This window comes from Pomacea canaliculata, linkage group LG9 (assembly GCF_003073045.1).
Source record: "Pomacea canaliculata isolate SZHN2017 linkage group LG9, ASM307304v1, whole genome shotgun sequence".
NCBI lineage: Eukaryota > Metazoa > Mollusca > Gastropoda > Architaenioglossa > Ampullariidae > Pomacea > Pomacea canaliculata.
Genome location: NC_037598.1, coordinates 6,316,673 through 6,331,764, shown reverse-complemented (window position 1 = coordinate 6,331,764; position 15,092 = coordinate 6,316,673). Strand labels below are relative to the sequence as shown.

Sequence of the window (15,092 nt, the reverse complement as noted above, 5' to 3'; positions counted from 1 at the left end):
TAAAACTTTTACCAAACAAAACTAAAACATCCTGTCTTCGTATTCCTCATTCTTTCTACAATTTTTCACCATCAAGCATAATAAACATGTTCTGATGAGAGCAACACATTCCAAGATGATACATGTCAACATACAATTAAGGTATGTGATGGTTGGAATCTCACCTTGGAGATGACTGCACACATACAACACATAAGTGTGTCTTGCCAGGTTCTGAACCTTCTGTTCGGAAGTAGTGTAATCCCGGACGGCTAAGAAAAAAGTTCAAAGATAAACAGTCATTTAAGAAGACACAGAAAACTCTTAAACCCTTAAGTATATCCAAGTATTATATTTGTACATGCATTTATCATGCTTCAGTCCTGCCTGAAATATTTTTCATCCAGATCATAGTCTCTTGTATTACTGTGAGTCAGAATTCTGTTTTAAATTGGAACTTCTAGTTCTCAATCACAAGAAATAAACAGGATTTTCTGAAGCATACAAATTAAGCCAGTCTTGCTACCTGACACACAAGTTTATTCTTTGCTAAACTGTAAACAATTCTTTCAACAAAACCATTAAAGTAAATACTCACTTGAATGTCTGTCTGTGTGTTCCTGTGGATGTTGCAAAAAGCCTGCCAAAAAAAGGCAACTATAATGATGACACACTCTGGAATTATCATTCTTTAAGTTAATTCATTTATTTACTGATATAGTTTCCATTGTCCTTTCAACACTAGTAAAAAAAATTATCCAGAAGAAGCCCCAGTAATAGATTACCGGCTGGTCAAAGGATCTGAGAAGGCCTAGTCTGAGGTCACAAATATGTTAGCCATTATCAGTGAGTACTAATTTATCCAGCCTAGGCTGGATAATAGGTTATGTAAGTGCTTCACAAATACAAGCCCAGAATCTTTCATCTCACCCTTGATTAGAGGAATGCCGACAAAGACAGCCTTTCTCCTCCACGTATGTCATCTCAGTCACAGTGTGTGGCACAACTGTTTGTTTCCATGACCACTTGACAGATGTGCCCTGGTCAATGTACATTATTGTAGGCATAAATCCCTCATCGGTGACTTCCACAGTCAGGTCTGTTCGCCGACGGACCTTAACCATCAGAGGTGTACAACGGATGCCCGACCTGATGCAAATAATGTTCTTTAGTTTATGTTCAGTCTCACATAGAGTGTACATGCTAAGCTTTGCATGTTACTGCAAACATATGTTTGATGTGCTCATAAATGTGGAAGAAAGTTGATTTCAGACACTTCATTCTTGCTTTTCAAGAAGACCAGAATAAAAGTCTCACTTGTTGTTTGTAATTTAAATAAGGAAAAAATATGGTTAAAGAGAACATTGTTCTAGCAATTGTCATACTAAATCAACTTTCATAGTTACAATCCTTCTAACAAGCATTCTCTTTCTCCTTCCTTTTTGTCTCTCTCACTCTAGTTCACAGGTACACTTCTTTTTGTCTCTATCGCACTATTTCCACTATTTCTCTTTCTCTCTCTTTCACACACACACAACTTCCCTTTGTCTGTATCTCAGCTGAATGAACAGGGAAAGTTTTCCAGCCACAGGCCTAATCAGCCCTTGAACCCATGATTTTCTGCTCCATAGATAAGCAAACTACCAGACTATGAAACTTCCCCTGACTAACCCTCAAAGACACAGCCAACATGCACATCTCCAGCCACCATACACAATGCCCACATACAAAGAGGCTTACAAGGCAAACTTGTAATCTCCTTCAAGATTCAGCTGCTGTTGGAAAACACCCTGTTGGTCATCCAGGGCTGCTTGAAATCCACCAATCACTGGCCTAAGCTCTTCCCCGTCATGGATCACCTTGAGGGAGACAAGCATAATGGCATAAATTGCAGCAGTCAGCCAATGATTATGATAGTGTCATATTTGCTTTCATCTGATTTTGTTCAGTTTAAATAACTGACTTTCTTACAAACTTGCTGCATAATAAACCAATGTGACAGTCTAGGTACCTGTATTCAAATAGCTGATGATATTAGTGATAGCTTCTGAAGTAACTAAAGGAGTTAAGTGTTGCTACCTGTAGGATTGTTACGTTGTTGGAGCAAGACCTGTCAGCCACAAATCGCACGACCTGCAAACAAAACAAGGTCATATTACAATGCTCCTGAATGTACACATAGGCACACACACAGGCACAATCACACACATCCATGAGTGCACATGTACAAACACACATACACACGTACAAACACACATGCACACTTACAAACACACATGCACATACAGTCACATGCACACACATGTATATTTTATACACACCCACACAAACACGCATGCATGCATGCACATGGGTACACATGCATTCATGATCAAACAAAAGCTCACATAATTTTTTTTAACTATACATCCGACATAATTAGAACGTGGAAGTGGAATTAAGAACTTTGAAGTATTTCACACTTCAAGAAAAAAAAAACAAAATAAAAAATCAAGCAATTCCCATAATATTCTAGCTATGTCATAATAATCCCCAGGAAACTTCCTTCCATCGCATAAAAGAGTACATTACTGCCTCCCTGCTCCCTGGAGGGCATATTATCACAGATCCACTGTACCAGCTAACCTAGCTCAAAGTGCCCTCTCATCTCTGCTGTGTTGATCTGAACCTAGCGCCAAAGCAAGAGAACATGAAACATGACCTGCTCTGTAAATCTGAACTCAGAGTAAGTTAAGCATATAATGTTATATTACTCATACTGTGATCACTTGTTTGACTGGTTGATTGGGAACCAATACAACATGCTGAATCCTTTATGTTAGACACTGCTTTGCTTTCTAACAATGAACTTTGCAAGTCTTCAGAACTGATCATATCCATTAGATAAATCAAGAAGCTTGTTTAGATATGATAAACCTTTAAGGATAATTGTATTGTCTATGCATCCTAAATAACAGGTGAAAACTACACCTGCTTCATTCAAATGATAAAGGGTAAAGATAGAAAGGTAAGGTGACCATGAAATCTAGTGGTACACCATGTCTAAGTCTTAGCCTGTCTGTATGAGTATGTATGCCTGCCCTTGTGAGCGAAGACAAATTTCTGTCCTGGGTCTCCTCGACAGACAATAAAGTCTGTTTTGTTTTGTTTGTTTTTTTTCATTTTTAAAGGCGAAGACCAACAGTTATGTCCCCCTACATTTTGCCTTCACTGATAAATCCGGTACCCATTCCCTGTTGAGTAGACTAAAGGAGTTTTCTAGTCACTGCCCTGACTGAGCCTCAAACCCTCAACTAGCTATTCCAACATGAAGCACACTAGCCACTAGGGTCTGGTGCCTTTTAGTTCAAGAGAATGGGATTAAATTGACCAGACAGCCAATGTCATGGAAACCAAATCCCAATATGAAAAATGTGGAATTATTATGAACATTTGGTGCACTAAGAGCATTATATATTTCTGCAACTTTCTTACATTTCCTCAGTATAAAATGGTAAGTGATAATACCCCCTTAAATAGGCACTAATTTTATCACACAATATTTGTTGGCATTTATAAAACATTCAGAAAGCTAAGAATATGCAACTATGAAATTTTTCTTTTAAGTTTGCATTTTTATGTAAATAAAAGCCACAACAATGAAAGTCAGCAAGAGCTTAACATTGACATCACTCTAAAGACATTCACATAACAATATATGTCAAGATCCCACACAAAATTCTTGTACACAGAGCAGGTCATAAGACTTGTCCTCATGGTCCCTGGTCTGCTTGAAATAACAAAAGCAAAGCAGTCAGACTATTTGACAAGAATAATGGCTTTCCATCAGAATCTCATCATGGCCAAAAGTTTTATGGGCTCTTACTGCTCTCACTCTACACCTTGCCCTGACCAGACCTTGGCTGTTTACTACTTCCAAGCTTTGCTTTCAGTTAAGCTCTTTCTTGATTATTGATTTGTTTCATGAGGTATGTGTTCATTTTCACCCATGGGGCATGAAAAGAATCAATCATGCCATCCTACTCTAAATCCCTTTTTAAAAAAAAAATAAAGGCAGATCTGCATCAACACAACTGCTTCACCTAAGGCTTTGATATCCTCTTATTCAATTCACAGGGGTTATTCAGCCGTTTACAAGGTCAACTCATAACTTTATATGCTACAGTTATGAAAATCAATATTTTTTGGATACTGAAATATTAAACAGGCTAGGATACTTTTACAAAACATGAAGAACTGTAAGTACACTACAAATAAGGTCAGATTCTGAGAGAATTGAAAAAATGAATAAGGTTGTTAGTGAGGAGATAGGGTAAAGAGAAAGAAAGAAAGACAGAGGATGTGCCAGCTTCCACACCCATTCGCACGGTCATCTTTAACGCCACATCTGACTACTTTTTACTGACCTGTCCTTCCATTATGCTGACTTCTTGCTGGCTGAAGCCATCTTGGGAAATTCTCACTTCAGCATCTTCATACCCTTCTGTAAAAATAAAGAAAATTAATAAAGAATAATGGTTTTCTTGAACTGCTCCATTGGTGCCAAAATGTTAACATTCTTGCACAACAAAAACCTAACTGATGGTAGTTCCAACAATAGGCTGTAAGAACCTTGCTGCTAAAGAACTCAGAAGCTTCGAATAATTTATGATGAAATGGCTGTTGTTCTATTGTCAGTTATAACTTTCTGGTTCACTTAGTCACCAGGCTACACATATTGATCTTACATGACACCTGGAAACCTGTAAATAATTGCAAACAACTGCTATTGAATCTTCATTTACCTTTTAAAAAAAAAACGTTGTGGAGAATTCTGGCACATTCAGTTATTTTTGGTAAAAAAGAGGTGACAATAAATAAACACAGAAACTTATGGTTTTAAGGGACAAAGACAATATCATAAAAAGTGTAAATGTAAACCAATTTTAGAAGCTAGACTACAGTCAACTTTACACACACACACACACCAAACTTCTCAAAAGTGGCTTTCGTGTACACTCACCATTTGATCGGGATGCCTTTGACATGTGGCCAGATGATTTCATGCTGCTAGACATGCGAGATGAGCTCTTTGCATTTGTTGGTGACTGAGGAAGCGACTGTCCTCGTCCTCCACTAATTGTGGACATGGCTGCTGTTGACTGAGCAGCAAAGCGAGGATCTGGTACCTCTATCTCACCTTGTGTAGATGCAGCAGCCCCCATCTCAAAACTGGACGGTGTTATCAACACTAACTGTTCACTGTTGTTTACTGAAACTTGGTCAACATTAGATTGAGAGGAGTTTTCTCCTAACTCCTCACATAACTGTTCATGTTCAGTTTTAGAATCGGGTCCAATATGTCCTTGAGTAGCTACTTCCTCAAGATGCTGATCTGAAGAAACAGTTTTGAGATCAGATGGCTGGTGGTTATGCTGCTGGGGTAAGTCTTGTCTCCCGGTAGCTCCTGCATTGTCACTACTATCTCTCTCCCTCTCCTCTAAAACTTCATCTTCAGCAAAATCTCTTGCTGCTGTCTCAGCTGCTTCTGCACCATGCTCGGAGACTATCTTCACAGCTTCATCAAGCACCTGGCGCACTAAATCTGCACTTGCCTGCTTAAGAGCAGCGAAATCGTCATTGTAAAAATTGTCAGACAGATTCTCTGCACTCTTAGCTTCCTTTTCTAGATCGAGTTCACTAGACTCTTCTGAGCCACTCACAAGCTCCTCTTCTAACTGTTCAACAATATTATTTTCTTCCTCAATATCTTCCTGAATGAGTCTGTTGAGTAGCTTAAGTGAAGATGCCTCACCATTCTTGGAGTCATCTAGTGCTGCTCTGGAGATGTCCGAATCATGCCATCTGCTCTCATATGAATTTTCTGCACTTGCATCTTGTGATGAATCTCCCTCATCATTATGCCTTACAATGTGTGCTCCTGTGCAACATCATCAGGGTATGTTATACAAAATGACTTATGTCAAATGTACAAAGCAAAAATTATGATTTTTGTTCTCTTGCACAGAAGGCAGACATTTAATTTAACTATGGACCATACATAAGCTGCATATTGTCCTTGGTTTAATTTAAAATCTCCTAATTTGAAGATCTATTAAATATTTTTACCATTATTAGATATTATACTCTAGGGCAAAATATTCTAAGATGGTTGTGCTTTGAGGACCAGATTTTTTTTTTTTTAAAGTCAGGGTGGGTGAATTGGTGCAACAGCGATCAACAACAAGTCTGTATACGTCCTCTCACCTAGTCATATCCGGGTGTTTGCAGTCTAAAATCTAAACAAAAATCTCTTCACAAACGGTAGAAAAGCTTCCTAACTTCCTCTACTGTTTACAGGACTGGCTGCCTAGCCGTGATGTAGTCATAGTTGCTGGCTCGGTGTAAAACACCTATCTCCCCCACCCACCCACCACACAAACACACACTGCTCTACTTAGACAATGCCCAGCTTCCGCAGCCTGAATTCTTGAATATTCAGCTGTTACAATGGCATGCACAGCCTCTTCCCTCCCTTCTTTCTGTTTCTGGAGATGTAAACTAGGAAAACTAGGAAAAGGCTCAGGAAGAAGATGAGCATAATTCACCCATCTTGTCTCTCATGTTTATTAGCGCGCAAACACAGCGGTTCTAAGATAATTTTACAACTGGTTTTTCTGTCTCCCTCAACACCAGCTTCTTACTGTACTCACATTTTATTATCTCGCTTATTTCTCCCCCACCCCACCAGGAGGAACGCTGGTTCGATGACCGTGTGGCACAGTGAACTTTTTCCCAGTCGACCCAGCTATCCGTAATGGGTACTTGACTCTATAAGTGGGTTGGGGAAAGGTAAAGCAGTGAGAGGAAATGGATATCACCCCTTCCCGAGAACAGTGAGATTAAAACCTTACCCCCAACGACCTAAAAAGAAAAACGGGGTTAGCAGACAACCAAAATAAAAAAATAATCTTTTTTAATCCTTTACAGGAATCTCTTGTATCTTCTAACGGTAATACTACATAAAACGTCCACACAGACTAAAAAGGATGTAAAATGTCGACATTCAATTCTAGTGTCCACTTTGTAATCATTGACGCTAACTCTTAGGGTCTCTCTCTCACTCACAAGTATTAATAATCTGTAGCCATTCGCATTGTCACTAACAATAGGAAAATAAATGCCGAGTGTGACAAAATATATACCACCACCCATTTTTCAAAATTAATAAACAATTAACAGATGTACTAACTAAAACACACACCAGAGAGAGAGAGAGAGCAAGCCTCGTTTAGTGAGGGGTTGGATATGTCTCTAACCCTGGGTGAACATATCAATTGAATTAAGCCAAGGAGAATGTTTGTGGGAACAAAGCGCACCGCCAGGTCACCTCGCACAGCGCGTGACTACATCACAGGGTCAGCGTGTCGACCTTTACCGTCTCCAGTCCATGCTGCGATCGAAGGCCTGATCACGATCTGAAGCAATATGTTAATAAATGTAGGCTGTAACACAAAGCGCCGTTTGGGACAAAACTATTTTTTTTTTATCTTTTATTTTCTTTCCTTCTCTTGCCAGTTCCTGCTCTCTCTGTTCACCAACCAGCGCTCACTCTTGGAATATATAATTATTGTGATCTACATGATTTCTGCCACCTGAAAGCCGTCAGTCCCTCTATCATGACCAACCCTGGCAGGACTGCATCCTCGTTACGACTGAGGTCAGAGGCTCGCTCTACTGTACCCAACGTCCACACCTAGACTGGCAGCAGCACCTCTCTACCAACACTAGCATGGAACTGTCTGTAGGACTGTTCCAAGGACTGCTCCAAGGACTGCTCCAAGTGTCAACAAAATCTCGTTCATGTCAAACATCAAACATCAAACAGTCAACTCTAAAGTCTCCGTTAAACACGTACATTAGCCTCAGCAAGAAAGAAAGTTCAAACGAAAGCTTCCTCAAAGTGAGTTCTTTGCTCAGTTCTGTCAGGCATGAAATGTGCATTATTATTTACCCCTAACCCCTAACAGATCATTAGCATACGCAATGTATCTTGTGTCACTGGAAGTCAGCTATGATGGAAGTCTGTTTGCAATAGGCCGCAGGCTCTCTTGTCCCAGTCTTTGTATACCAACACAGCACGTGCAGGGCCTGTCTCGGAGAAAAGAACAGAGAAGTTGTCGTGGTGCGTCCAAACACTAACGAATTCCATTACCTCCAAAGGATAGGTCTGCGAGCTTTTCAAGTTTTTTTATTGGAATTATAGGCACTGCGTCCTTGGTGTGTTTACAATTTAACGGACCTCTAACCTTGCGCAAGAAGGAGTGCGGACTTAGCTCATCGCACATTCACAGTCGGCGGTTGGCCGATTCATTGGGCTGCACCTTCCGCAAAGATCACGTCGACAAGAATTATAATAAATTATCATGAAAAAATTATTATGTTAGCCCCTGTCTTTCTTTTCTGATTCCTCCGATCACAGTCATGTCGGACAGCCAGCTGACAAGTGTTCAGCCTTTCTTCAACTAAAGGCACCGGAGAAATGTCCCCACAAAAGCCGCAACCCACGTTATAATAAATCTTTGGTAAACGCTACCCGACACCCGACACCCGCCATCCTTTACAAACGCACCCATTCATGCACAAGGACTGTGATCGAAGCACCCCATGATCTTTCTCTCAGTGCCCCACCGATTCCCTCCTTCAACAGATTCAACTTCTGAACACAACAGCCCCTACTCCACCCACACGTGCCGTGGTCCCTTTTCCTCCATTTTCCCCACCCTGTTCAGCAAGACCCTTAGATTTCTCACACCTCATTACACCCAAGCAGCAGTTCATTGACGAATGAATTCCGATTCTCCCTGTCGTGATCCTGTCCACACATGCATGTCAAGACAGCGCCTCCAACAGGTGTGTTCGCATGCTTACTGAGAATGTACAAGACATGGACACACAGGCAGGAAGACAGGGAGCCGACAAGCAATCGCCATTTACTTCTGGCCATTTAGACTGGTGAGAAGAGAAGTTTCTCGTAAACCTTTTTCGCGCTACTGACATTCATGGCTGTTTTCAAGGAGCATAACTTAAGCAAAAATGGTGCTTTGTAAGTTGATGCATCTTCCCATCAAGCATAGACTAGTATGCCAGGATTAATCCAAACTTTAGCCAAGGTGACGCCAATATTACAAGGTATTCAAAAGCCTGGACCAATCCTGGTGTAATGTTTTGCGTTTGCTAGGAGATGGGTGTTGCACTGATGCTTATGAAACTCCAGGATACTGTCAAGCTTCATTCAATCCGGTGAACCATGGAACAATTTTCACTCTCAATATTGGGTGCCAATGAATACCCAACGGCCGAGGAAAGCCAATAATGACTCGATATTGCGCGTTTATTGAGTAAGGAGCATAAAGTGAACACACAGGGTCAGAGCAGGGAAAGCAGATTCCCAACACCTGCATGCGAAAACGGAGTAAACAATCCTTGGAGAAATTTTAAAAAATATTCCTTACGAAAATATGGATTGGCGATAAAACAAACCCAGTTTGGACCGAAGCTGCCCTACCTTTTGGCCCCTCCATGCTCTTTCAGTCGGTAGCTGTGTATGGTATGTTGACAGTGTCTGTCCTGACCACCACAGAATAGTAATCAGACGACATGCATTCCAGCCCCGCGAGACAAAGCCACCCGGCCTTTCACCGATCAACCTTTTGTTTGCGTCGCTAACTGCAAACACGTCAGTCGCGGCCTTGTCGCTGTGCGTCTCATGTTCGAACTCTCCACGGCAGCCGCAGTGGCGGTCGCTGGTGTTGGTGGTGGTGGTGGAGACGGGCGACAAGACTGCAACTGCCGCGACAAATCGCCACTTCTCTTCTGCGCAGCTGCAACTGTTCTAAACTGTCACTTCTCCGTGACGACGATGGGCACGAGGACGTGAGGGGAAAGGTTCGCCTGGTCGTTTGTTTATCTGCAGACGCCTTTAGTTAATACCAAGATGACGTCACGTTTCTAGTCTATCTTAACCGACGAGGGGAGGGGGGAGACTGGGGGACTATCAGGCAAGCTGACCATAACCGACCATAACCAGGGTAGGGTAGACGGTGGTTCCCGGGTGCCAGCTACCTCTTTATCTCTCGACTGCCGCTCGACAGACCGACATGAGGGTGAACGGCACCGTTTGTTTCCATGGGGTCCGAGTGATATACGAGTCTGAGGTCAAAAGGTGGCTGTGAGGTGTTACTCGAAGCTTATTTAATTCGCTTTCTATTTCACTCACCTCTCACTCCAGCCCTCGTGAAACCCAGGGACAATCAGTAATATTTCTTCCTTCAACATATCGCTAACATGTCTCCACCTTAACAGTTGTATCCGGCTACACTATTTCATATCAACAATCTCTCTTACCTGGCATGCCTTAATCGTCACCATTTATCTAAGCGGCCTGCCACAACAGCGTCTGCACTCTACGCTTGAATTTATCAGAGAATGCATCAGTCCCTGGAAGGACCACGTACGAGGGTACGAGCGAACCAACGAACGAATCAAAAGACCAAAGTGCCGCTATTTCAACAAACAAAAGTAACCAGGGCAGACAGAGTGAACACATCGCCTCTAGCGTAGTTGCGAATCAATACTGCAAAATGTGAACGTGTTTAACAACAAACTTTGATCGTGAGGGACCATACAAAGGGGGTGAAAAAAAGGCAAATGGTTGCTGTCGAGGGTGGGGCAGAGGGGGAGTAGGCTGAATTACAAGTGCCAAAAAAAAAAAAAAAAACCAAAAAAAAAAAACCAGTTTGCTTTAAAACGCAAATAACTGTTGAAACAGACTTTGAAATTCTTCAAGCTCAACACCTCACACTTACTCCACACGGGGACTCCACCCGATTGAGTGGTAAAAGGGAAAGAGAGTAGAGGAAGTTTTCGACATCATATAAATCTCAGTAATCTTCGATCTCAACTTATTGCAACCGCACGAATATTGTCCTGTCGGGTCGGAAAGCTATTTCTCGCTCATAAAACTTGTCAGGCCGCAGAAAGGGTTTGAAGAATATGCAGTGTGTGCAACTGCCTCTGAGACCAGCATTCCGAACTGAGAGCGCGCTGGTTCAATGCCCTATTAGCGCAGCAAACCTCCCCCAGTAGACACAGCTGGTGGAACTGGGTACCTGACTCCTTGGAGGGTTGGGGAAGGTAAGGCAGCGAGAGAGAGAAGATGGCCACCGCCCTCACGTAAGGTGGCTCCGAGAAAATCGAGGTCTCTAACACCTCACCCCTCCAACGACCTGAATAGGTTAGAGCAGTGGTTCTCAACCTGTGGGGCGCGAAGGTGGTCATTTTTTAAAAGTTTCTTATACCGGTATTAGTGAAATTAGCTTACATTGCTGGCTAAGGGGGGCGCGCGGACGTACCATTGTTCGTCAGGGGGGCGTCACAAGTAAAAGAATGAGAGTCGCTGGGTTAGAGGATGACCTTTACCTTTTTATGAAGCGCAGATAGCCGATACTACAAGAAAGGCAAGTGTACTTCAAAAGTTGAGGCATATCTTCCATGGAACAACTGCTTGTAAATTGTTCACCCAATTGTGTGTGCGTTTGTTGGACATTCAGCTTTCCTCTGGATAAGATGGATTTTCGTTCTTGTTGTTTATTTTGGAGGGAAAGTGCTTCCACCTCGCGGTGATTTCGCATTGTGGTGGGGGATATCTTTGGGGATGGGTAGGTATTATCAGGCTGAATAATATGGAATAACTTCAGTGCGATTTTATATGCTGTAAGCTTACCGATCAGCAGGATTTATGAGGAAGAAAGATAAGACAGGAATGTGGAGATAAACATGTTTTTAATTAAGGTTTACCCTTTGACGTTAGGACTATTTAGCTGGTTAAAACTACGTCACAGAAACTGGCACAGGTAGCGTGTTGGGCGGTTGGTACATGCGCTCCTGTCCTCAACCTACGCACACAAACACTTATTTTATGTTATAGTGTTGCACAGACAGTCTTTCCTATTCTTGTAAAGCGCCTGAAGCCTCGTTTAAAGTAGGAAGGTGAGTCTATAAATCCTCTATTATCATCCATATCAGCAGCATCTAAACAGAGATTGTGTTGCTTTGTCCAGCATGTATCCTCACACCTACAAGCCTGATGACGACCGCGGTGGTCACTACAACACTGTGCTGACCACCAGCACCCCAAGACGTCCACTCGTCGCGAGCAGGAACCCGAGAGAACTTGAGAGAAGTGTGGGAAGTGGCTGGACCGTCGCCAACACAAGCAAAGGTCTTGGATTACAGAAAAGCCTCGAAGCTCTCCACAGGACGGCGCCGGCTACACCTGTGCTGTTCCACCTTGCAGGTACTCAAGACCGAGTTATGACCGCCCAGCTGTAAAAGACCTACACAAAAAATTGTCTGCCTGTTTCACCAGTCCCACCCCTACCCCACCCTCCATTCCAAATTCGACAAAGATATCACGCACTTACATTCTTCGGGTCATTGTTTGCAGGTCGAGGTCACACCCTTCTGCAGGATCACGGTGTGAGAGGTATCGTTAGACATCTGGGTTCAGGTGGTATGGTTTTGGGGTGATGGAGAGATTAACGGTACAGCCATATCGTCTGCTCAACAGTACCGTTACAGTATCTGAAGAACAAGAACGTGACAGTCTGGCGCCATGAACTATAGCTTGCAGAAGAACACGAGGACAGAACGTGAAGCAAAGGAACCCTGGGCGAGTCGAGAAGCCGATTAGGTGTCTGGTCGGAAAAAAAATTCTGTGACAAACTCCATTAATAGTAGTAAGAACAATGACAAAGGCAGAATACAAACTCCTACAAATCGAGAATCTGCTGGACATGGTGTTTACCACGCTGAAAAAAAAAAATTGAAAAACTGATAATGCACGCATGTCTTAATGACCATATAGCTTCCAGCTGTCAAAGTTCAAGCCAGCCCCGTCTAAAATGTTTAGTGATGATCGAATACCAGCGCAATTAGAGCGAAATCAAGTAGACATTAACAAGAGGCGAGTCTGGCCACTCGACAACATCAGGAACTTACCGAATTGGCCGCCAAGTTTTTATCCCGAAATGTGGACGTTGCGGCCGCCGAGGCCCGTTTCTGCTACAATATGTGACCACGTGATCTGGTTCTGCCAGACGCTGACCTGATGCACGTCGCTGTCCGACTGGAAACGTAATATACGCTGCAATGGAACTAGGGGCATCTCCTCTTTTCTGTCCCTTATGACTGGAAGCCAACCCCAGAGTTGGGCGGAATTTGCCACGTATTTCCTCTAATAACTGCCTTGGTATAAATAGATGGAACCTCATTCCTCTTGCAATTTTCGCGAACTCTGTGTGTGTTGAGGGGTGGAGGAGTATTAAAAGGTTAAAAAGTTATACAACTTTACACCAGTCAAGAGGTTCACCCACACTGTTCAAGAACAAGGGCAAACAGTCAAACGGGTAAAGTGTTTACTACTTTACAACTTTGCAAGCACGGACTTTAATTAGAACAAACACCGCTCACTGCACACTCAACGCTCGTGCAAAAAGACAGGCATCAAAGATGGTGGATGGAGTTACAGGTCGACGCTTAATCACCTTCTTGTAAATAATTGAAGGAACCTCTACGCACCAGATCCCCATCAATCAATATCCTTTGTCTGCAGGAAACATTCTGCTTGCTACTGTTAGCTGACAACACCGTGCAACAGATTTCTCTAAGACATCAGAAGTCACGTAGAACTTTTTACAACATATAGAAAATACTTGATAAATTTATGGTTTGGCGATTAAGTCTTAGGAGTGTTAGAACCCTCAAAAATAAAAAAAAAATACTCCCTTACTTAAAGAATATAAAATCTGCTGACTGACTCTCTTTGGGATGACAGTGTCGTCACCAGATTTTATATTATTTAACTAAGGGAGTATTTTTAAAATTTTGATGCTGTAGTTGTTGATTTCGAATAAGTGTACAGTCTGGACTCTGTTAAGGGTAGCCTGGAAGAATGTCTTCGGGGGTGACAACATGGCAATGAAATAAGAAGCAAGGCTACACCTAAACTGTCAGTCCTGTACGTGTAGATGCACTGCTGGCAGTACCGCTCAGAGAAGAAGGGAAAAGAATAGATCCCATAGGGTTCATAGTTTTAAACATGAGGTACATAACTTGTGGTACCCCTCGATTTACCTACAGCCTTTGCTAGTTATTTATATCAGTGGACCGTAAGTAATACAGGGACCTATATCAGCTGACCTTGTCTGTACCTGTTTCCACTTACAGGTAATCTTACCCTGCTTCACAACTAGGGCCTATGGTAAATCTCTCCTCATTCCTGCCTCCAACCTAGACACCCTACCACACACATTTTGTTGGTTAGGTTAGAAATAATAGATGTGGGGAACAAAATAATTTTTTCTAAACAACATTAGGCTTGCAACTTTACAACTTGCCATAATATCTCACTGAAGTGAGCTGAAGGTACATGTCTATTTGAAATTCTGTGCAAAATTTGTTTGCCTTTGTTTGAATGTTTCCATTAACAGCTCACATGCTTGCTTTTATCCATAGATGTTATTTATATATACATAGAGAGAGATGTTGAAAGGATATATTACAAGTAACCATTTTCGTATTCTTTGGTTGTCATACTATAACCAAATGAGCCACACAACTTCCACAGGACAACTGAGCTGCACTGTGTCAAATTAAGAAAGTCCTTAGTCAAATCTGTTGTACATGTTTAAGCAAGATATACTAAATTTATAAAATGTAAACATTATGTTATTTTAGAAAAATAAATTATGAAGAAAGAATTTTCAGTTTCCTCAAGCACATACAAATCTACATACATATGCATAATCATAAAGCCTCAAAATCCATAAGATGTTCAACAAAATGAAAAGCTGGCTGGTTATTGTTGTTTCCAGGGATTGAGCACAATGAAAGTATCAGTTTATCACAGCAAACAGTGAAATGAAAGTGTTAGATATTCAATGACAGTGTATGAATATTACCTGTAAGCTTTTTTATCATAAAGATTTCACTCATCTATATCTAATAATAATGAAATTAACATCTTGTGCTTGCAGTTTCCTTTGTGAGAAGACATGGATTGATTGCACTCT

The 15,092-nt window shown here is 41.8% G+C and overlaps 1 protein-coding gene across 5 annotated transcripts in view; it reads right to left on the bottom strand.

Moving 5' to 3' along the window:
• LOC112572161 overlaps nucleotides 1-11,075 on the bottom strand; it is a 56,210-nt gene extending 45,135 nt beyond the window's left edge. For all 5 annotated transcript variants that reach the window (XM_025251718.1, XM_025251719.1, XM_025251721.1 and 2 more), the window contains exons 1-8: nucleotides 9,527-11,075; nucleotides 4,982-5,899; nucleotides 4,386-4,462; nucleotides 2,059-2,112; nucleotides 1,720-1,838; nucleotides 910-1,128; nucleotides 578-619; nucleotides 165-251 (exon numbers count right to left, since the gene is read on the bottom strand). In XM_025251718.1, the coding sequence (XP_025107503.1) occupies nucleotides 165-251; nucleotides 578-619; nucleotides 910-1,128; nucleotides 1,720-1,838; nucleotides 2,059-2,112; nucleotides 4,386-4,462; nucleotides 4,982-5,899; nucleotides 9,527-9,542 (1,532 nt within the window). In that variant the 5' untranslated portion in view covers nucleotides 9,543-11,075. The remainder of the gene's footprint in view (nucleotides 1-164; nucleotides 252-577; nucleotides 620-909; nucleotides 1,129-1,719; nucleotides 1,839-2,058; nucleotides 2,113-4,385; nucleotides 4,463-4,981; nucleotides 5,900-9,526) is intronic.
• Nucleotides 11,076-15,092: the final 4,017 nt, after the last annotated feature.